General features: G+C 41.3%; 1 protein-coding gene across 1 annotated transcript in view; it reads left to right on the top strand.

Moving 5' to 3' along the window:
- ANTXRL (ANTXR like) overlaps window positions 1–24,846 on the top strand; it is a 100,666-nt gene that overhangs the window by 27,436 nt on the left and 48,384 nt on the right. The window contains exons 6-10 of the mRNA XM_020996800.2: window positions 456–535; window positions 658–726; window positions 2,736–2,816; window positions 3,288–3,348; window positions 20,183–20,281. Coding sequence (XP_020852459.1) covers window positions 456–535; window positions 658–726; window positions 2,736–2,816; window positions 3,288–3,348; window positions 20,183–20,281 — 390 coding nt within the window. The remainder of the gene's footprint in view (window positions 1–455; window positions 536–657; window positions 727–2,735; window positions 2,817–3,287; window positions 3,349–20,182; window positions 20,282–24,846) is intronic.

The following is a 24,846-nucleotide window of genomic DNA, read 5'->3' as shown; positions in this document are numbered from 1 at the left end:
AAGATGATGGAGTCTTTACAGACAGAATGTTTCTTAACTGCTAACAGAAGATTGGTTTATCAGACCAGAACCAGAACTAGGTGGAGTGAATAGGACCGTTTCTGAGGATGCCATATTTAGAGGGTGCTAACAGCACTCACAATCCTTCAGCAACATAAAAACAACAGAATTTAGCACCTAGTTCCCAAAAATAATTAGTTAAAATAAGAAGCTTTCAGATGGCTGGCAGAGGTGAGCTCCTTTTCTCCATCCCCTCCGCCTGCTCATGTTAACTTCCCTGTCAGTGACCTGGACTGGTGTCCCAGGGTCTCTGTCTATTCTAATTGGTTCAGTGTGCCACCTTCCGCAGCCATCGTGGGCGTCCATCATGCCATTTACCCTATGCACGGCTTGTGATACTTGCCCCACTGCAAAAATGCCTAATTCCACTCCTGTGCTGATCCCATTGTTGACAGGTCTCCATACTGCGAGTGTGATCATTGCCCTGACAGATGGAGAACTGCAGGAGGAACAATTTTATTTTGCAGAGAAAGAAGTAAGTCTTATTTACCACTGACATTGACAGCATTTCCATACAATTCATTACATTTTTTTGAGCTTCAAATATTGTTTAAAGTTCCTTCTTGAGCTTCAAACTCGATTGTTTCTTTCATTCAGGCAGACAGAGCCAGGGCCTTCGGGGCTATTGTCTACTGCGTGGGAGTCAAAGATTTCAACGAGACACAGGTAGGTAAAGTGGAACAAAAGTCCTTGAGTTCTCCCTTGTTGGCCAAGATGCCCAGGCAGCAGAACCAATGGCTATTTTATGGTAGAATTCATACCTTTAATAGTAACTTTTAAAATACTAGATTTCTTCACTCTAAGAAAGTCAGTGAGACCTTGAAGTGCAAAAGGGTGGTATGTAATTCCTCACGAGTAAGTTGGGTACTTTTGGAAACTGCATTAACTCTTCCTAAGGAGACATGAAGTCAAGTAGATGCTTCAAGTCTCAAGATCTCAGAGTTACAGCCAGGATTGGGCTAGAGCTAGTTCAATTATTATTATTAAATTTTCTTCTTATTATTATTAAATTTAATTATGATTACATTTTCAGTGTGAGCACTTACATCTTGGAAATCTGCAAATTCATATGATAGATAGATAGATAGATAGATAGATAGATAGATAGATAGATAGATATGAAATTCATATAATTCATTATCAGGTCTTGATTATTATTTTGTTGATTGACTAAACCAGGGCTTCTTCAACTTTTTCCACTTTTTTTGTTGTGGCATGGCCCGAGGGTATGGGCACTGCAAAGTGGGCATGCTTTGTGTTCAGAACCAAGGCTGCAGTGAAGTTGTAAGAAGCAACACAGGCAAGCACTACCAGAAACACCTTGGATTCTTTACATGATGGATTTAATTTTTGGTCATTGCACATTCAGAAACCATTTACTGTTGCCACATTTTTTCACGATGGGGTCATGACCCACAGTTTAAGAAGTGATGGTCTAAACGTAATAAAGTCATGGAGAAAATGTTAATAATACAGATTAAAATTAAAAGTATGTTATATGTACTTTTTTTTTAAAAAAAAAATCTGGTTGTTAAACATTTACCAGCACACTCCTGGTTACATGGGAACTCAGAGGTCTGTTAGTCCAACCCCAACTTGGACAGGAATCCCTTCTACAACATATCCCAACAAATGGTCATCAAGCCTTATTGGATTCTACTTCTTACATTCTTCTATTTCCCAACTTTTCAGGAACCCAGCCGCCCTAAAGTCAGTACAATTGAAATAATAATAACAATGACAATAACAACAGCAACTAATTTATGTAGTGATCTGATATTTAGCATAGTCAAGTGCCCAGCATATAGTAGGCATTCGATAAATACTTGCTTACTTACAAATGATATACAGTTGTGATAATGTATAGGAACACAGTCTCACACAATTCAACTATTTTGACAGGTTTAAACATAGGAGTAGCCCATTCTAAACTCTCCCTGGATTCATTATAACTTGGCTCCCCCCCCACCGCTCCCCCCATTCCAAGGCATGTCCAGGGAGGAGAGGGAGACTTTTGAAGAGATTCTGAAGTTTCTAGTGCACTGAGGTCCTTCCCCAATGACCAGAAGTTGAAGCTATTCTCAGTAGTTAGCTAAATCACTAATTCAGCTGGTTTTTCCAGGGCTCTGCTCCCTAAAATTCCCTAACTAGCTTTTCCCACATGATTCTGGGTACTAACTTTGCTCATGTCCCCTGATTTTGTATTTCCTTCCTATACGCTCAGGACTTGGAAAACACGCTTTGATTTTTACAGCACTCCCTATATCTCCATCAAGGATCTCCATGCATCTCTCAGGGAGGCTCATCCTTAAGCCTTGATCTCCAAGCAGTGTTTTCTTCTCAAATTGCCATCACCTAAAATAGCACCACGCCAGTTATTCATTTATACTTCAATTCCTTTGGCTTCAGCCAAGCTGGACAAACCCAAAATCCATAAGGATTCTGAAGAAGGGAATTTGTTCAGTTGATAAAAATTTGAGTAATTTTTTTTAAAACCTTACTATTGGGGGTGAGGTTAAAATAAATAATATCCCTAAGGGTGAGCTATTAGGTATTGATAGGGAAAAAAGAGGATATAGCTGTTAGTACTTAATACTGAGAAGTGTAAATCTCCACCAACACTTGGACATTCACCCTCTAATTTTTCTGTCAATTCGTTATTCTTTTTTTTGCAGCTATCAACAATTGCTGATAGCATTGATCACGTGTTCCCTGTTACGGGTGGATTTCATGCCCTTCGAGGCGTCATTGACTCTGTGAGTACAAGATGAGTGAAGATGGTGGGCTTTTTCCTTACTTTTGAAAAAATGAATCCCCATTTTCAGAGGCATAACCAGGGTGGGGTTATCAGCCTTTACCCCAAGGTATTGCATTTGAAAAGTCCTGACAGCTCTGTGATCCTTTAGCAAAAGAGAAATGAGAGCCTAGGAACTAGTTAGCAAGAAAAATTCATTAAAATAGGAAGTTACCAGATGATGAGATGCGAGAGGTTCCTCCACAGTGTCCTGCTCTCTCTCTCCTCCCCTCAAACTGCAGCAACCTTTCACCAGTATCTCAGGACTTCTTTCTCCCAACCACCAGAGGGTGCTGGGCAGTGCCTCAAGCCCTGGTAAATAAGGACTTACTTCTTGCTGCTTGTTCTGGGTCTAGTTAGGTACTTGCCCTGGACCCAACAATTCCTGGTTATGGCTCTGACTGTTTTATGCTCCCAACTATTTGCTTTCTAGATCCTGAAGAAATCCTGCATTGAAATCTTAGCGGTGGAGCCTTCTAGTGTGTGTGCAGGAGGTGAGTTGGGATCATTGAAGCTATAAAATTACTGTAGAGCAAAAAGACCATAGATCAATGCACATAATATGTGTTAACTAGAGTACTTCATGATTATAAAATTTTTAATACTCGTTATCCTATTTGATCCTCGCATCAGCCTTGTAGGATATATAGCGCAAATATAATTATCTCCATTTTGTAGATGTGAAACTGAGGCTGGGAGAGGTTAAGGAAATTGACTATGGTCACATGGATATTAAAGGGAGAGAGCCTTCTCTGGCTGTCTGGTGCCCTTTATTACCAGATATGTGAAAAGGTGTTTGGGGAGCCAAGATTAATGTTTTTGCCCTGTACATCTTGAGAGAGCTGAGGTGGTATTGTTGTAATTTCTTCATCTACCTCATGGTAAGGTAACAATGATTACATGGGTTTAGGAGGTGAGAGAATTGACCCTCCTCTTTCCAATCCTGTTTTCATCTCTTAGGACATCTGTTACAGAGCACTGTAATGGGAATAGCATTAGAGTGGGAGCCAGGAGAAACTTGGATTCAAATTCTGCCCTTCTACAGTTGTACAACTCCTAAAAGTCATTTCACTTTTCAGCATCAGTTGCTTCAAATGTAAATGGAGATAATAAGACCTGTAGTATCTATCTCATAGGGTTGTTGGATCAAATGAGATGACATATTTGTAGCAATTTCTCTGGGCTCACTCTTCCAGTTTCTACTCCCACTCCTACTGATGAATTGGGTCCTCAATTAACTATTTCTCTCCTCAGGATTCTATCATTGAGTTAAGTCTGAAGGGCTGGAATTTTCTAATACTGTTATGATTATTATATATTATTATTATTATTATTCATGAGTACTTATCTTCAGTGTCAATACTTATTAACCAATTCCTTATGAATTAGCTCTTACAAAAAGATAGTTCCTGGGAAGGTATGGCAAGGATGGAAGTTACAAAAAACATCCCCCATTAGAGAAATGCCAATTGAAACAACCTTGAGATATCATTTTATACCTACCAGACCGGCCAAAATGATAGAAGTGGAGATTGACAAATGTTGAAGGGGATAGGGAAAAATTGGGACACTAATTCATTGTTGGTGGAATTGTGAACTGATCCAAACATTTTGAAGAGCTATCTGGAATTATACCCAGAGTTATTAAACTATCTTTACCCTTTGACCCAGCAATATCACTATTTGGTCTATTTCCAAAGATAATTAGGGAAAAAGGTAAGAACCTATATGTTCTAAAATGTTTGTAGCAGCTCTCTTTGTAGTGGCAAAGAACTGGAAATTGTAGGGATGCCCATCAATTGAGGAATGGCTGAACAGATCGCGGCATATGATCGTGATGGAATACTACTGTGCTTAAGAAATTATGAGCTCAGTGATTTTAGAAAAACATAGAAAGCTTTTCATGAAGTAATAAAAAGCGAAATATGCAGAACCAAGAGAACATTGTATACAGTAACAGCTTTAAGAATGACTGAGCAAATAAGTTATTTTGACTGTTATGAATACCTGAATTAACTATAAAGGACATATGAAGAAAGTCACTATCTGCATCCAGAGAAAGAACTGAAAAATAGATGTATATATAGAATAATTTTATGCATATATACCTATTTGTGTCTAATGTAGCCGTCTCTATGGCCGATGGGAGGAGAAAAAAAAAGAAACTTGCATGATAATTTTGTTGTATATTTGAGAGGAATAGCAAGCCGTGCATAGTAGATTTGCTGTTTCATGTGCAATCATCTTTTTTTTTTGTACTATGTTATGGAAATGCTTGTTTTATTCCATAAATTTTTTAAAAATTTAAAAAAAAACACCCCTCAGGTGAACCCACTGCTGACCTGGGGGATTACTCCTCACCAGATTCAGCAACAGCTGCTACTCCTGCCCTGGTTGTTGGCAGAACCTCTTCAATTACTGATTCTGCCAGTCTCACTTGAATCCCAGAAGACTCAGTTGCTTAAGATCAGGAAAAATCAAGCAAAGGTGCCATGCGTTCATGAGCACATGGCAGCCTGATGAGAGATAGGGCTTCCTCTTCCCCACCTCCCACCCCCATGCAGCTATCTTAGTTACTTAAGAGCTGCCAAGGAAGAAAAAGACCACACCTCTCAAACCTTTTCTGGCTTTGAAGTTAATTAGAAAAATCCTCTCCACACCGCATTAACCCCTCAGTCACTCGTGGCCAAAAGAAGGCATCAGGCCTCCACAGGTTGGATACATGGCAAGGACCTGCCTATGCATGGCCTAAGGACTGGGCCTACATTGACTAATGTCCTCCTTACATATAGAAAGCACTTTATGCCTCTTCTGGTGTTATATCATTATTAAAGATTTTGGGTTTCCCATAGGTCAAAATCCGAGGAAAGCTACTGATGTAGATGAGTGTCATAGTGCCAATGACTGGCAAAAGTAGTATCCACTCTCTCCATTTTGCTCTGGCCTTTTGCATGCCAGGCAGAAAGGACATTTCCTTAACTTGGTAAAAGAATGTGCCTGCTGAGATGTTCATGGTCATTAAAGCCTTTTACATTGGGTTCACTTACCACGGCTGTTTTGGCTTCCTTCTGCTCTGCCGCAGCCCCTGCCTGTGTGCTTTTGGGTCTAACAGGATGGTACAGAAGTGTTAGAATCAGCAGCATCTTGCTCTAACGTTGTGTGGACTCAGAACCAGCCTACTTAGAATTATTTTGACCTGGCACGTTCTTAAAATGTGCAAGATCAACTAACCCTGCTGCTGAAACTTGGCCCTGGCTCTGGAACAGTAAAAAGAGTGTTTCCTACTGAGTAGGGGATCTGAACAGACCAGACGCTTAGAATAGCTCTCTTCAGTGGAATTGGTGTGTTAGAAAAATCATAATCAGAGTTTATTAAAACATGCTATGGGGGATTTATGTGATATGTGGTAGGTATTCTGAACCCAGCTCATAAACTGCCCCCTCGCAATATGACCATGACCTGGCAGCAGTATCTTGTCCCATTTTGATGAGTGAGAATGGGCCAGTAAGTTTGGGGCAGAAACATTGGTCTTTCGAGCAAGATGATTTGAAGGAGCTTGCCAGGAAAGAAGCTCTGTTGAATTGTTATTGAGGATGTTTGAAAAGGGAGGCATATTCAGTATGGAAGGGCAATGCTGTCATCACTATAAAAGATTTCTTTCTTTTCAGAGTTTCCAGTCTCTTCGTATGTAGAGTGAGGGGGTTGGGCTAGCTGCTTTCTAACATGCTATGATTAATTCTTGCCATGAATATCTGCTCAGCCACTTGTTGTGTCTAGTTCATGCATTTGGGAAAGAAGTGGGAGGATCCAGGGAAAAAACAGGGAGAGGGTGTGTTAGAAGGAAGAAAGGAAGGATCCAGGAAGTATCAATTCTATAATTCTGAATTTTATAGGGTTCTAGCTTCTTTGGGCTGAATTCAGTGCGGTTCTCATGTCCTGATTCCTTCTCATTAGGTTCCTGGGGGAAAGGTTGCATCCAGGAAATCTCTGGGTCCTACGTTTTTATAGAAGGAAGATGTTTATAAAAGAAAGAGGCAGTCTGGAACAGTGGGTAGAGTCCTGCTTCTGACACACGCTGGCTATGTGACCTCAGACAAGTCTCTAACACTCTAAGTTGCTGAGATTGCCAGCCTTCATTGGTACAGAGTTTACTTTGCCTTGGAATTCCCTCTGCTAATGAAACCACAGGTCTGGTACCTATCCCTAAAAAAAAATAAGAAGTCAACATGATATTTGTAAGAAATTTTAGTGATTGGTTGGGTCCCCAGACAGGGTTGCTGCTCTGCTGCTACTATGGTAAGGGTTGATTAGAAGTGATTAAATAATTAGAAATAGAAGAAGAAGAAGAAGCTCTAAAACAGAGGTGGGGAACCTGTGACCTCTAGGCCACATGTGGCCCTTTAGGTCCTCAAGTGTGGCCCTTTGACTGAATCCACACTTCACAGAACAAATCTTTTTATTAAGGTTCCCCACCCCTGATCTAAGAAGAAGCTATTCAACATTTACTCAATTCAGTTTAATTCATGAACTTTTATTAAGCACTTTGGCTTATTCTGTTTTATGTGGGCACAGTGAGATAGATTGAGCACTCTGAGGTCATTTCCCTCTACCTTAATAAAAAGCATTTGCCACCCCTCCCCTCCACCACCACCCTGGATAATGAAGATATTCTTCCCCACATGATCTCAATATCTCTTCTGTTCTAATTTGGTCTTCCAAGAAGAGAATAGCTCCTAAGCATCTTTATAATGTCCTTTATTTGCCTAAGTTGGGCTGACTTGGCCAAGGCAGTAGTCAGTCAGTTCATCAGTAAACATTTACTAAGCACCTGGCCCATGCCTGGCACTGTTCTGAACTCTGGGGATACGAAAAGAGGCAAAAGTCAGACCTTCCCCTCAAGGAGCTTACATTCTGACAAAGGGGATAACGTACAAGCAAATCTTTACAAAGCAGGCTATGTATATGATAAATAGGAAATAATTAAGAGAGGGAAAGCACAAGAATCTAGAGGGGTTGGGAAAGGCTTCTGGAGAAGATGAGAGGAAGGCTTAACAACCTCATAATATGTATTTTTATTGATTCCTTCTTTTGTTTATTCATCAAGCATTTATTGAGTGCCTGTTGTATGCAGGGTACTATGCTGGGTGCTAAGGGAGATACAGAAATGAACCTGTGTGACTCTGGGGAAGTCACTTAATTGCTGGCTGCCTCAGTTTCCTCACCTGTAAAATGGGGATAATAACAGCAGCTATCTCAAAGGGGTTTTTGTTAGAATCCAGTGAGACAACCTATGTAAGGTCTTAATGTGCTAGATGAATGCTAGCTTTATTGGTACAGGTGAAATCCCACCATGCTGAATTGCACAGTACTTTCAAATTGGTAGTTATGACTCCATTGCTAGAAATCACATTCCCAGTCTGAAGAGGTGAATCTGCCAATCAACAAACATCTCTTTGGCACTTTGCTAAGGACTAAGCATACAAAGAGGTCAGCTAGGTGGTGCGGTGTATAGAGTGCCTGGAGTCAGGAAGACTCATCTTTCTGAGTTCAAATCTGGCCTCAGGCACCTACTAACTTAACCCTGTTTGCCTTAGTTTGGTCATCTGTAAAATGAGCTGGAGAAGGAAATGGCAAACCACTCATGGGGTAGAAGAGACAGGAGTGCTTGAAAGGATCAGGAAAGGCCTTACGTAGAAAGCTGTGCTTGAGCTGAGTCTCAGAGGCTGGCAGAGGTGAGGAGGGAGGGCATTCCAGCCTGGGAGAGCAAAGAGAGACCCACAATGGAATGCTGTGAAAGCAAAGTCCCTGAATCGTATGTGTGCACCATTTCAAATTTTGGGTCATTTATTAAGTGTCTTTAGATACAAGACCATGAAGAAGACAGAGTGGAGGAGAAAAGTACTTGTAACTTGATGAAATGGCAAAAGAACTTCCTACACCCTAAATATGGCTCAATATCTCTCTCCTTTCCAGGTCCTATGAGCCCTTAAGAGCAGGGACTGGTCCTTTTTTCAATTTTGCATCTCTGACATTTTCATGCTACCTAGGTGGGACAGGGGATAGAGTACCAGGCCCCAAGTCAGGAAGACCTGAGTCCAAATCCAGCCTTAGACAATTACATAAGATTATAAAGGCAACAAATGACATTGAAATACATTTATTAATTTTTTAAAACACATTCACAGACTCCAGGTTAGGGAAAGGATAAGGTTTCTTCATGAGTTTGGGCCAGATTCTGTTTTGGAAGTCACATGCATGTTAATTAATTATAAGCTGCTTATTATTCAGTCATGTCTGACTCTGTGACTCCATGGTACTCAGCACATCAATGCTATCCATGGGTTTGTTTGTTTTTATGGCAAAGTTACTGGAGTGGTTTGCTATTTCCTTCCTCAGTTCATTTTACAGATGAGGAAACTGAGGCAAATAGGGGTTAAATGGCTTGCCCAGGGTCACACAGCTAGTAAATGCCTGAGGCTGGATTTGAACTCAGATCATCCTGATTCCAAGCCCACTGCACTACCTAGCTGCCCCTATAAACTACTACTGAAGTTTAAAAGTATAGACTTATCAGTCAGAATACTCCATTAGGTTCCACTCCATTCTAGGTGTCATTTTTCTATTTATTATCTTTATCACTCCCTCTGCTTTTCCCCCTGTTTCTTATGGGCACTATCTCTTTGTCATTATTTTATTAATTCTGATCATTAACCTTCCCGCTGTTATTTCACTGGTCTTCCTGCCGCCGTGATCAAAGTCACTTGGCAAATTCTTCCCATTGTCGTGACTGTCGTTTCTGTTACCATCTAGTGGGCCTCAGACTCGGATTTGGGGTTTCTGCAGGAAGTCATTTACAAAAGCTCCAGCTGACTGAGCCAGTGAGTTGACGGCTGATGACAGCTATCTGACACCTTCTATTTTTCTGACCCTATAAATCTGTAGTGCTTGGTGGTGGGAGGGGAGAAAATGTTGGAGGCTTCATCTGCTTCTGGTGATTTAAAGTGACCAAGACATGCTGCCTAGAAATAGGCTATCGGGGTGAGGCTTCCCCTTTGACAGCAGCATTGTTTTGATTAAGCTCGTGGGACACAGATGTAATTGAAAGGTTTTGCTGGGATGTAGCATCCAAGCAGCCATGTCAAATCCCAGGTGAGGATGCAAGCTGTCAGCTTCTCATCAGAGTCGCACAAGCGGAGCAGACAGTAGAACTTCAGCGCACCAGCTCCAACCCGCCATCTCGCTGCCAGCTCTGCCCAGCGATTTCACTGCTGACCTTTTTCCCTTTGCTGGCTTGTCAAAAAGCTGCAACGTACAGTCTGACAGTAACGCAGGAAGAAAAGAATGAGGCCAGAGCCAGGACCCAAATTAGATAGAATTGGCCATTTCAAGCATCCACCAGCAAGGATAAATCAATGGGCAAGAACATCTGATGAGGCAGCGTGGGCTGGAAAGGGGGGTAGGGGGAGACAGAGAAAGAAGGAGAATGATTTATGTAAAGGGGAAGGGAGGAACAGAGTATGGGGGGGAATGTTCATAGACCCAATAACAAGCCACTCTCTATTGTTTGTGTGTTGATAGAATCACCCCACCTTTTATTATAGTAAAATCTTGATTAATCAGAATGATAAGGAATTTGCTGTTACTTGGGAATGGTAGAGAAATACCTTTTGATTCCACCTCTTGCTGCAAATCTGTCCAAAATGCAGTAGAATTCCCAAATTGATATGAGTCTAGGGCTAGAAAGCCCTGACATCGTCTAGCTTCCTCCCTCTTCATTCTGTGGATGGGGAAAATCAGCCTGAGAGATGAAGCTACCACCCACAGTCACCCAGTAAGTTAGTGGTGGGTCTGGAGCACTAGGGTCCAGGACTGAGCAAGGCTCTCGGCTTAATGGGTATTCCTTTCTTTGATGACCAGAGGAGTTACAGATCTTCTCTGGGTCATTATTGTGAACATGAGTGCCCGTTGTCCGTCACTAGAGATAATTACAGGTGGAGGAGTTTGGGCTGAATTTATATTGACCTCAGAACATCCCTCTTAGTTTGTTTTATGACTCAGTCTCTGATTTGTGGCCTGCCTTTTTCTTCTAAAAGAGGAGTATGGAGAAAATGAAATCCGGTTGCAGTCTGTTATTTGAATTCATTCCTTTATTCAATAAATAATTCTTCAGTACCTGCTATGTACAGGGAGGCAGAATCTTAGAGTTGAAAGAAACTTTAGAGATGCTCTAGGCCACTCAGTACCTGAACCAGAATTTCCTCAGCAATATCTTGGACAAGTGATAATCCCACCTCTGCTTGAAAACTTCTGGTCATGGTGATCATGATTCTTCTAAAAGCAGCTGATTGTACTTTCAGACAACTCTGAAATTCAGACAGCTCTGACAATTTCAGACAGTTCTGTTGTTTACTCATTTACAGTCATACCCGACTCTTCTCGACTCCATTTGGAATTTTCTTGGCAAAGAAAAGGCATTGACTGTGCATTGGCTGTGCCACGTGCCTGGAATGCATTCTCTCACCTCCCAGATTTCTTTGGAAGCTCAGCTCAAAGGCCACCTTCTACACGAAACCTTCCCTGGTTCCCTGCTGCCATCTGCTAATACCCTTCTTCCCTGCAGCCCCCAATTAGCTAGTGTTTTCTTTGTATATAGTTTCTTATAGTTTACATGTATCTCTTTCAATAGATTCCAAACTCCTTAAGGTTAAGAATTATTTCATTTGTGCCTCTGTAACCAACACATAATAGGTACTTGGTAGATGCTTACTGATTGCACATAGTAGGTGCTTAATAATTTTTTGTTGCATTGAGGAAAAAATCCTACCATCAAGTGTATGCATAGTATCCTGCCCAGAGACTGTGTAATAAATTAGATGGCCCTTGAAATCCTATCTGATCCTATGATACAATAACTCTTAATGGAAAATTTCTATTCTCTGCCCTACTTATTAGCTGTTTACCAGATTGAGGTGTGGTCACCCTTTGGTGTATCTATATATACACACATACTCATATGTGTATACATACCTATGCCTATGTATACATATATACATATGTGTGTGTATGTGTATGTGTGTGTGTGTGTGGTTGTTTGTAGTTCTGTGTTGTGGCAACACGAGAGTATAGATTTTCTAGGATTATTCTCATCCATTGCTGGACTGTATTATTAAATTAACTGAAAATTTTGTTGGTTGGTTTCCAAACACTCACAACACCTCTTTTCAGACTAGGCTCATTGCCTGACTCCTTTTAAGTACAGCCAAATTCCTTCTTTGAATTAACACTGTGAGGGGCACCAAGTCCCTTGGTGATAACTCTTTGTTTTCATTGAGCCCTATGGGGAGCAGAGCCACTTTTGAGGGTGAAGACAAGGTATGTTGTATGGGGAGGCAGGTCAGGAAGCCACCACAACTAACAAAATGCTCCCTCCATGTGTTATTTTCCTTCCTGATGGATGACTTCTTTTGTGAGTGTCTTATTCTGCCTGCCACCCTTATTTTTTTTTTTATTCTGGGGTTTAGGGAGCAGTGAAGAGTAGAGAGGTGAAATGGAACAGACAGCTCCATGGACTCAGTCCCCCACTCCAAAACTTCATCCACATACTTTCAACCAATTGTGGATTCATTCAGGTTCTGCCACCTGGGAGGGATAAGCCTTTTGGTCATCCACACCATTCACGTCCATTGATTTAATCAAAACAACAGCTGGATGAGATCAGCTTACTGAATGGGAGATTGGAGAGGGGTAAAGGGATATAGTAAAGAAGGGGAAAAGTATAAATAAAAGAAAAAAGAGAACAGGGTTATATATCAGGATAAGAAGCAGCCCAGTGTAGCCTTCACTCATAGAGACCTGGAACCAAACACAGGCATGTAATTGAGGCAATATCATCTCAGTCATGTTCTGGCTGTGTGATCTTGGGCTGGTCTGATCCTCAGTTTCCTCAACTGCAAAATGGGATAATAGTGGCACCACATGACAGGGCGGTTGTGAGCATCAAACAAGATTACACACACACACACACACACACACACACACACACACACACAGTGTTTTGCCAACTTTAAAGTGTTAAATAGATGTTGTTGTTGAGTCATTTTTCAGTCGTGTCTGACTCTTTGTGACCCCATTTGGGGTTTTCTTAGCAAAGATACTGGACTGGTTTGTCATTTCCCTTTCCAACTTATTTTATGAATGAGCCAGCTGAGGTAAACAGGGTTGAGTGACTTACCCAGAGTTACACAGCCAGTAAGTTTCTAAGGCCAGATTTGAACTCACAAAGATGCGTCTTCCTGACATCAGCTGAGCACTCTATCCACTGCACCACCTAGCTTCCCCCCAAAACAAGCTCACCAGGTAGGGGAGGGGTAGTTGTCATTGTTGTTGTTCAGTTGTTTCAGTCATGTCAGACTCTTTGTGAGCCCATTTGGGGTTTTCTTGGCAGAGATACTGGAGTGGTTTGCCATTTCCATCTCCAGCTCATTTTACAGATAAGGACATGGAGGAAAGCAGGGTTAAGTGACTTGCCAAGGGTCACACAGCTACTTCGTGTCTGAGGTCACATTTGAACTCAGGCCTTCCTGACTCCAGGCTTGATGTTCTATCCACTGCACCACCTAGCTGCCCAATATAAATGTTAATTATTATTATTATGTAAGTAGAATTGATAAGATTTAGTAATTGATTGACTATGAACAGTTGAAGAAAAGAAAGAAACAGAGGTAGCATCAAGGTTTTGATTATTGGAGACAAGCTGAATGGTGGCAGCATTGATGGGAAAGTGAAGTCAGAAAGAGGTAGATTTCTCCCCAGTACTAGGGGTACCGGTATAGTGCCCTGCATATGAAAAACGCTCAATAAATATTTTTTGGCAATGATAATGTCTTTTATTATTCTCATCTTGAGAAAGAAAAGGCCTTAAGGAGGGATTTTCGCATGGTCAAAGTCTGCCTATGGCTACTAGTCATATCCAGCTACAACTGCTGGGTTCCATGCCTGATGGAGTCAGTACTTACGTCAATAAACATTTATTAAGCACCTACAGTGTACCCTGTGCCAACCATCGGGAATACCAAAAAAGAAAAAAAAAGACATAAGACAATTCCTTTCCTTGAGGAGCTCACAGTCAAATGGGAGAAGTCAACCCTTAAAAGAAGAGAACTTTACCCATCTCAGGGCTGCATACAGAAGGCCAGATGAGTAAGAAATGAAGACTGTCAGGGAGGTCAGAGGCCAAACTAGATAACACACCTCCAGAACTAAAATTGAATGAGAAAACAACCAGGGACTAGGAAAAGCATGATTGATGTGATTCAGATTTTCCCTGATTCTCCAGGCTCTTTTCAAGTCATTCAATCAATCAGCATTTACTAATGAGCCTACTAGGTGCCAGGCACTATTCTAAGCACTGAAATTCAATTCAATATTCAGTCATGGTGCAACCCACATGCTCTGCCTTTACCTCTCTGCCCTTACCATTCTTTTCCCTGACCAGATTATTCTTCCGTTTGATATTAAAGGTACTAAATTACAGCATCACGTTTTTATTTAATGTTCTAATCTGAACAAGCAGTTCATTAGCCGGGTTCTTACGTGAACATCTTTGTATGGGCTTTCTTAATTCATTTCATTATAGGTCTTCTAGATTATTGTGACATGATGGGGGAAAATACACGTTCCCCATGTAATATGATATTGTTTGGCTACAGAAGTAATAAAATTACTACTAATTAATTTTTTAAATTAATTTGACCTAATATTTTGTAAATCATAGAATCACCAAATTTCATTTAGAAGGAACCTCAATGGTAATCTAGTTCAGCCACTACCTTAAAAAAAAAAAGGTGATAATCATTCATTTAGTGTTGTAGGGTTTGCAAAGTATTTTACATACATTATCTAATTTGGTTCTTACAACGGTCCTATGAGATCAGTGCTATTATTATCCCCATTTTGTAGCTAAAGAAACTGAGATTCCTAAGAGTTCAGTGACTAGCCCAGGGTCACACAGCTAGCGAGTGACTCAGGCAAAATTTAAACCCAGGTTTTCTTGATTCTAAGTCCATTGCTTTGTCCACTACACCGTGTTGCTCTCTTATTAACACAAATTGAACAGAAACTTGGATGATTCAGCCTCATCCCGTGCTTCAATCGATAAATCCAAAAAAAAAAAAATCAAAAAAAAATCAATAAATCAGCCATCATTTATTGAGCCTACTATGTCACTAATGACAAAAATAAATCAGTCCCGGAACATCTGCTCTGCAACCAGATTACAATTTCACCAGGCTTTGAAAATGAAATAATGTTCTTAATGACCAGCTTCTAAGACCTTGCTACTTCCTGTGGTTTTCATACCCTTTCCTTTGTGCTCAAGGAAATCTCTCCTTCGCCTGGTCTCTGCTAAGCCCCTCCACTCCCCTTCCAGGAGTCTCTATGGGGTTTTATACTGTCACCCCATATCTTCTCTGACAAGTTCAAAATAGGTCTTCATAAGAGTGTCCTGTTATAGCATAAGACTTAAGGTAGACCTTTTTACTATTCAAAGAAATACATTTGAAACTCATATAAACTCATGCCGGGTAGGAGGTAATTTCTCATGCCAGTAATCCACAGTAGCCTCCAATTTGGAATCCTAAAATGGAAGCCAGGTCTTTTCTCAAGTAGTAGAATGGCAAGCTGAGGCAGGTCTGTAGATTATTTCCAAAACACTGATGTCATCCTCAGTTATCTGGAGTTGTTTTTTTTCTTTTAATACTGTGAGGAGCTTGACCTACTAACAGATTTTGGCAGTAAATTATTTGCCTAGTCCCTTTCAACCTCATAGCAGCCACACCCTCCCTATAAGAAAAGCTTTGAACATGGGAGAGAAGTCAGTTACAAAGCCAGCAGAACTGCAGGGACAGATGGACTTTTCTGGTACAGGGATCCACTTGAAGGGAAAGAGAAAATTGTCAATAACACAATCGCATTAGCCCAGCACCATTTCCACAGCAAAATGTCTGGAAAGACTATGTTCCCGCCAATGACGTGGAGTGTTCCACAATCTGGCCTTGCACAGGACACACAATGTCCTGATTGTCCAGTCTTAACAATGGAATTAATCAGCATGATACTGAGTTCTCTATTTGTAAAAATAAGAGAACAATTTGGGATCTGTCACTTTATAGAGGCTCCTTCACCAGCAACTTAACTTGACCACTCCCAAGCTATGATTTTCACTGACTCACAAAAGTTTTCATTCTTTTTTTTAAACATAGTAATATTATTATTATTTAAAAACCTATTTACACAGGGTAGATCCCTGAGTTCGTTACATTACTATATACAGACAATATCTACAGAAGAGGAATTGAACTGGTCAGAAGCAGCATGTGTATTCTATCTAAGTCAGTGTTAGCAAAAGAGTACTCGTGTGAGTAAGGATGATGAAGGGGAAAGCGAGCTGTATTTGGAATCGCAGGGCTTACAGTTGATTCCCAGCTCTGTAACTTACTATCTATGTGACCTTGGGTATGTCCCTTAACTTCTGTGGACCTCAGTTTCCTCATCTATAAAATTAGGTGTAGGCTATACTGGATGGCCCCTAAGGGTCCTTTCTACACTAAATATAATCCTATAAGCCTAAAAGTGGTCTTAAGGGACAAAAGTATTGGAATAGATGCAACTATATCTCTTTCAGAGAATGTCTTTAAAATTGTCCACATGCCTACATTCCAAGTGATCTTTTTCCATATACCGTAGGCATGCATTGCATGCATTGACAAGTCAGATCTACTCGTCCAACCCTAACCTATCTCCTGCCCTCCAGGCTCACATCTCCAGCTGCCTATTGGATATCTTGAATTATGTGTCCCATAGATACCTTAAATACAATATGTCTAAAACTGAACTCGTTAAAGGAGAAACTGAGAATGAAAAAGAAAACATAGAGCCAAATCTAGGAGAGGAACAAAGCCTTAGCAAGACTTCTTCATCTTCTGAAAGATGAGAGAAGGAATAAAAGACGGGGGAATACACAGAAAGGTTTTAAGGTGGGAAGGGAAGGAGAGAGCCATCACAATGGGTGACATTAATCATTTTTGTAAATTAGATGAACTCTTCAGACAAGAGAGAATGGGATATGGGCATACCTTGGAGACAGCTCTTGGTGAATGTCATGGGTTGCTATGAAGTCTGTACATGTAGCTAGTCTTGACCTCAGCAGATTGCCCGGTGTAAATGTGTTTTCTTTCTACCCAGGGTCCATTTCTCAGTTAGGGCTATGGGAAAAATGCCCACAAAATGCCACAGACTGGTTTGAACTCTCCATGATATTCTCAGGTGAAGGAAGAGACTAAAATGAAACAGGGCACAAGCTTGTGAATATAAAGCAGCTTCCTCACACATGAGCCCCCTACAGTGGCTACTCCAGATTCTAGGCACCATTGTATTTAAGAATCTTCTCCAAACCATAGCTCATGTAAACTCACAGTATGTTTGTGTTCACTAGTCAGCCAGAGGACACACTTAGATCAAAGCAAAGGCACTGAATGAAATAGTATAACATAACAAGAGGACACTTCTCCTCTTCACTCCCATAAACTTTTCCCATACACACTCTCATTGAATGAATGAATGTTCTTAGGGATCGCTCACGAGGCATGGGCGTATTGGGAACGTATGTAGCACATGCGATAATCACATATAGCCAGCGTTTACACGTAAAGGTACAACTTGTGGCCATGTTTTAAGTGATGTTATCATGACAGCTCTCTACTGGGCATGCTTCCTGTTGAGTGTCTCTTGGCTGTCCCCCAGTGGGTATCACAACTTCATTCTAATTGCTCTTCAGCTACCTTACTGTCTTTAGCACCACCTAACATCCTATTCACCATCTTCTCAAGATGCTGTGGTTATTAAGCTCCTACCCTGCAAGGCGGGACTACAGTTCTTTCTCCCAGCAGCTGTAAACTATTTCCCCTCTGCCAGTTGTAACAAAAAAAAGATAATGGGTAGCCAGGTTCAGATCACACATGCTCTTTGAAGTCCTCCCTCTGATACTTCTTCCCCTGACTCTTAAAGTTCAACTCTCTTCTGACTCGAAGTCAGAAATGCATTTTAGTTTGTTTTTTGTTTGTTTGTTTTTTAGTGAGGCAGTTGGGGTTAAGCGACTTGCCCAGAGTCACACAGCTAGGAAGTATTATGTGACTAAGGTCAGATTTGAACTCAGGTTCTCCTGACTCCAAGGCCAGTGCTCTATCTACTGCACCACCTAGCTGCCCCTGCATTTTACTTCTTAATGCTTATCATATCACAGTCCCCCAGGCCCATGCCAAGTTGAGGTAAGTAAACTTCAGTCTAATAATGTGTTTTCACTTATCCTATATTCAGGACTCCTAACCAGAGAAGAAAACAATTCCTCACAAATCCCCAGATAACTTAGGCCTAAAATTGGCTGGCCAAAGTCCATGTTGTAACTACCTAACATTCTTTTCAGTATGAATATGTGTGCATATATGTGTATGTATATATATGTAATATATATATATATATATTATATATATGCACATATGTTCAAAGCAAAAGTATTTAATGAAGCTGTTGTTCAGTCATTTCAGTTATGCCCAATTCCTAGTGACCTTATTTGGGATTTTCTTGGCAAAGATACTGAAGTGGTTTGCCATTTCCTTCTCCAGATCATTTTACAGATGAGGAAACTGAGGCAAAGAGGGTTAAGTGACTTGCCCAGGGTCACACAGCTAGCAAGTGGCTGAGACCAGATTTGAACTCATGAAGATGAGTATTCCTGATTTTAAGCCCAGTGCTCCATCCACTGTGCCACGTAGCTGCCCCTGTTTTCAAATAGATAAAGACAAAATAAACACAAGTTAATCACAGGAGGTAGGATTTGCTGGGATGGAAGCAATAAGACTTGTAAGAATTAGGAAAGGATTTTGGGGAATGTGACATTTGAGCTCAGCCTTGGAGGCAGCTTGGCTTCAAAGGAGTGGCGGTGAGGAGGAAGAACGTTCCAGACACGGGAACTGTTTATGCAAAGACACAAACATGACATACTCAGGATGACATTGAACTCAGGTGCAGCATTCCATCTACTGAGCCACCTAGCTGCTCATTTAATGAAGCAGTAACTAATGAACTGTAACCATGGAATATTTCTCTAATGACCTTTACTTAAGTTTTACTGACACCTTTATTTTTGTGAGTCATTCTTATATATCCCTATCCCATCGCTGAGCCTTCCCTTGTAACAAATAAAGCAATTAAGTAAAGTCAACCAAAACAGAGACCCAATCAGACAGCACACACACATTCTGCACCAGTAGAGCCCTACTTCCCCAAGAAAAGGAGGGAGGTGCATTTTGTTGGCTCTTTTCTGGCTTCAAGAGTTATAGAGAGTTCAGTTTTGGTTTAGTGCTGTCTTTGCTTACATTATTGTAGTCAATGTGTATAGTGGTTTCCTAGATGTTTGCTTTACTCTACATCAGTTCATACAAGTCTTCCTACATTTCTCTGAATTCCTCATTTGTTGTTTCTTATAGTGCAGTAGTCATCCATTACTCTGATATGTCACAGATTGTTCAGCCATTCAGGGCAATTGATTTAATGGTACTGTCAAGAATCGTGGGTCTATCACCTTAGTCATAAAGGAATATGTTAGGAAAGACCTCTCTCCTCTGATCAAGTGACTGATATAACTGGTCGAAGAGGGCATTTTTATTGTTGTTCAACTCACCAAAAAGAAGAAAATAATCTACCCTAAGCTGAATTTCAGGATTCAGAGTTCAAAGTTCTTAAGCCAAGAAACTCTCAATTGAAAAAACCACTTCCTGCTTCATTTACTCCTTTGTTCTTAAGAATTTATGTGGGATTCAAAGTATTAGAACCTTACCCTTGCCTATACTTCCCAACAAAAATAAGGGAGATAAAAGTTAGGCAACAGGATAAGTTGCAGTTCCCATGAGCCCCACAGAAATCAGAGATCATTACTGATAAAACCACTGTCAACAGCAGAACAAGAGGGTTCACTGTTCACAATATTGGATCCAAACAGTATATGCTGCCTAGCCTAGACCCTTTCAGAAACAGACACTTCAAAAAAATGCCTTTTGATAGTGGCACTAAGGCCAGATTTCAGTCCAAGATTCCCACAGAGTTACACCGGATGAGGATTTGGCCCAGTGTAAAGATACTGACTCAAGAATAGCAGCTGCTAAGTAGAAGTTCTGGGGGCTAGTTTGAGGGGAGGAGCCACTTGAAAGGCAAGGTCGGATGGAAAATGAAGCCAAACCATTTCTCATGAGTCCCTTTGAATTTTTGTCTTTGCAGAGTCCTTCCAAGTGGTGGTGAGAGGCAACGGCTTCTATCATGCGCGGAATATCGACCAAGTTCTGTGCAGCTTTAAGATCAATGACACCGTCACCATTAGTAAGTAGGCGTTCGGCTGCCCCTGAGTCATGTCTCCATAAATGCCATAGAAAGTGCATTGAATGTGAGTCAGGACACCTGGGGTTCTTGCATCGCATCTTACTGCCTGTTCTTGTACTGCCCATGAACTAACTGTTCTTAGCTTGAGGGTCGTATAAAAAATACAAAAACAGGCAGAGATGGGCTCTCAGCCGCTGCGTTAGAGGATCTCTTGAATTCGTGTTCCTCTCTAAGATTCTGAGTCCAGCAGTTTAGGAAATAGGAAATAGCTTGTTCTTACTGTATCTCAAAGAGGCAAGCAGGAGAATGAGATTGTCTAGCCCCATTTTCAGATGGAAAAATGGCACTCTACTGGAGAGAGTTGTAAGTACTGTAAAAAGATGCACTCCCTAATCATGTTAGAGACAATGGGACAGGTCTATGATCTCATCCTTGTATGAGACTCTCAGTTCTCCTTCCATCCTGTATGGAATTTTCATCCCTGTATGGAACACTCCCTCCACCATTACAGAGTACTTTCCAGTAACTTTCAGTGTGATAGAGCTACTGAACTGAGAGGTTAAGTGATATCGCCCCTGCTCACACAGCTAGTACGTGTCAGAGGCTAGGCTTGAGCCAGGTCTTTGTGACTCCAAAGCCAGCTCTCTCTTCACTATGCCACACAACCTCTAATTGGAGACTATATTACTTAGCTAATTCCCCGTCCCCTCTGTTGGGCCCTGGTCCAACCATCCTGGCTATGAGTATTGTTGATGGGTTTCGATCACTAAAATGAATCATCTCCTAGGACTCATTGGTGCCTAGCTGTTTCTTTCTGAACTTTAGAGGCTGGCACAGTCATACTACTTGATGAACTAAAGAACAAATAAGTGTAGAATACAGGTTTTCAACCTATATTCCCTGACTCTCAGGAAACCTTACTGTACCCAACATTCATTATGAAAGTCCATAACTTCTGTAGCTAACATGCATATACATTAAGAAATAAAATAGTTTAATTTTGATAGAATAATGCCAGATATTCCCAGTACCCCTTGCAGAGTTTCTTGTAAGCCCCTGGGGAATCTCTGGTCTAGAACATACCCTTTCCTTTTCTTCCATGTCCTTAACTGTCCCACTCAACTATAAGCTTCCAGAGGGCAGGGACTGTTTCCTTTTGTCTCCAGTACCTAGTAGAGTGCCCAGCACACAGAAGTACTCATTACGTTGAATTGATATAGTACCCACTCTGGAAGATTCCTCACCGGAATTTTTAAGCCCACAAATCCACTTCTTTATCCTTTCTCCAAGCCTGCTGTTTTCTCACCACTTTGGACTTTAGAGCCTAATGATTCCACAGAACAGAGGTCACAACAGTTGTCTTGACTCTCTGGGTTCAACTCAGGACAGGAGCAATCCCAAAGCTCTGCTCTAAGCTGGCTGCCCAATCGATGGGCTGTGAAACAAGGGTCTGGATCCTGGCCAGTTCCCAGGAATTCATCAAACGAGGCACTACAGCAAAAAGCACGAATCGGCGTCTCTGGAATCCAAGCAGAGAAGCTAAGGGTGGATTCAATCACAGAGACCAAGCTTTTTTCTGTCCCCACACAGGGCCTGCTCCAAAAGTTTTACCCACTTGGCAAGAAACAATGAATTTCTACTTTCAAGTCCATTTTTTAATCTAGTACTGAACGAGGTGTCCATTTTCAGAACGGTCACTCTGACCCCTTTCTCTATCACAGACTTCACCAAAGAGAGAAAATAAGACTGCATCCTAGTCATTATTTCCCTCCCAGGTCTGTGTGGTTTAAATATCTATAAATCGTTAGTCACCATTGGGGGCCTGAATCTATTCCAAATTCATTTTTACATTTCCCAGAAATGTGTATTTGTCCTGGAGGAGGGGATGGCACAGGCTGCCAGGCCTGGACTCTATTTCCATGTCACCATTCCTCTGTCCAAGTGCATTTCCTCCATACCAGGGTGTGTTTGGGGGAAAGCATCCCCTTGTGTGCAAAACATGGACAATACTGCTTTCCTTGAATGCCTGCCCAAACTTCCTATTGACTGAGGCCAGCTTGGTCCAGAATAGTGTCCAGATCATTTTTTTTAGAATTGCTTTCAATTATCTAGAATTGCTCCTTTGTTTTATCTCTTCCCTAAGATCCTGTGGCTCTTAGTTTAAAATTTATTTCTTGTTTCTCTGAAAATAGTGCTATTTGCTTTCTATCGCCAGGGTATTTGCATTAGTTTTGAGCTGGAAGGGACTTTAGAAGCCATCAGGCCTGACCCCTTCATTTTATAGATGAGGAGATGAAGTGACTTGTCCAAGTTGACATTCCCAATGTCTGAGGCAGGATTTAAACCCAGGTTTCTCTGACTCCACATCCAGGACTTTACCCATTAAACCACCCGGGTGTCATGACTTGCTGTTTTACCCGGTGTTTGTCATGCTATGAGGCAGGAGTTTGCACTTCAAGTATTGCTTCCAGAAGAAGAAATGGAAATCAGGAGAGGGAAACAGTATGTGCCCAAGTGCCACCAGCTGGGTCTGAACAGCACCAGCAAAAGTAGGTATTTGGAAGTTACGTGTCCGTGTAACCGGAGTACGTTTTGGTCATCTACATTGGTCACTTCTGGTGACATCTTTCACCTGCTTTCTTGTCCAGCCGTGGAATCATAGACTGTTAAGAGTTGAGAGAAGCCTTCAGGATCATCTAGTCCAGACTTTTCCTCAGTACAGGGATCTCCTAGAGCAATCCTCTTCACTCAGCCTCCAAGGACTGGCTACTTTACGGGAGATTTGTGGGCTTGCTCAGTTGGTCAGCTCATGCTATTAACAATGCCAAGGTTAGGGGTCTGTTCCCCATATGGAACACAGAGCAAGCTTTGAGACAAGGTGGCATATTGAATAGAACCCTAGACTTGGAAACAAGAAGAATCTTGACATTTAGCTTTGGAAAACTAAACTCAAACTGGTTCCCTCATTGACACCTTTTGCTGTCAAAGGGCTGACATTTCTGAGGACCCATGTTCATTGGTAAGATCAGGTGTTAGAGGGAGCACACCTGGGTTATTAACTGGGGCAGTGTCATACCTATACACGTGGTAACTTCTTTTAAAGAACTGATGTACTTTGGGGGCAGCTAGGTGGCGCAGTGGATAGAGCACCAGCCCTGAAGTGGACCTGAGTTCAAATCCAGCCTCAGACCAAACACTTGACACATGCTAGCTGCGTGACTCTGGGCAAGTCACTTAACCCCAATTGCCTTAAAAAAAAAAAAACTAATATACTTTGCAGAGAAAGGTTTCTTTTTCATTTTTTTATAAGTTTAATTTTGATTATTTTCTTCTTGAAACATCTCCACAATATGGATAAGGGGAGTCATCCTCCCTGTTTTACAGAAATGGAACTGGTGGCACAGGGTGGTTACAACGATCAAAGTGGACCACGATTCTAGGTTTCCTGATTCTGCCCACTGTCAGCTGATGATTCAGAGTACTTTGTGTTTATTCTTTTTGAAGTATTCAGCTGCTGAGGCAGCCAGGTGGCACAGTGGATAGAACACTAGGCCTGGAGTCAGAAAGACCTGAGTCCAAATCTGTGTAATCCTAGACAAGTCACTTGTCCTCAGTTTTCTCACCTGCAAAATGGGGATAATAATAGTGCCTAGTTCCCAGGGTGTTCATGAGGATCAAATGAAATAGTATTTTAAAAGCATGTTGCAGCCCTCAAAAATGATATATTAATGCTAACTATTATTCTTATTATTTTCTCTTGTATTTTAGAAGGAGTCAAATGTATCCCCTTCCAAGAACATTATATCTCTTTTCTGGTCCTAAACGAAAGAATTTAGCACTAATTCTTAGAATATTGCAGTTAACAAAAATAGCAAAGACACTAATAAGATGGATAGTGCCCAAAGAAAAGTGTCCAGGATGGCAAATGACCTCAAGATTATGCCATATGTAGATTGCTTTAAGGAAATGGGATTGTTTGCTCTGGGAAGAGAAAACTGAGGGAGGATATGATGTCTGGATTCCTGTATTTGAAGGGCTACGCACAGACAGATGCTTTTATTCCTCTTGGCCCCCAAAGGTAAACTAGGAGCAATGCTTATCAAGGTATCATAAGTCCAGAAACCTTTTAGTCAAACACTCCCATTTTAGGCAGGCTCCTAGTAGGGTCAGGATTCAAACCCAGAACCTCAGACTCTAAACCCAGCATTCTTGCCAATATGCCACTCTAGAGTGTATACTTGTTAGAAGGAGGAACTTCTATAAAATGTAAAAATGAAGAATTCTGAACTTTTATAAATCTGTGAAGAATAAAACTGCCTGAACCAGGAGAACCATTTATACATTAACAACACTGTAAAAACGAGGGAGCCAAGATGGCAGGGTGAAAGCAGTCACTTGCTTGAGCTCTCCCCCAAACCCCTCCAAATACTTATAAAAAATGGCTCTAAACAAATTCTAAAGCAGTAGAACCCACAAAAAGCCAGAGAGAAGCAAATTTCCAGCCCTAGACAACCTGGATGGTTGATTGAAAAGGTATATCACGCCGTGCTGTGAGCAGAGCACAG

The sequence above is a fragment of the Phascolarctos cinereus genome, unplaced genomic scaffold (assembly GCF_003287225.1).
Source record: "Phascolarctos cinereus isolate Bilbo 61053 unplaced genomic scaffold, phaCin_HiC Scaffold_3;HRSCAF=262, whole genome shotgun sequence".
NCBI lineage: Eukaryota > Metazoa > Chordata > Mammalia > Diprotodontia > Phascolarctidae > Phascolarctos > Phascolarctos cinereus.
The sequence above is the reverse complement of the archived record's forward strand: the minus strand, read 5'-3'. Positions and strand labels throughout refer to the sequence as shown.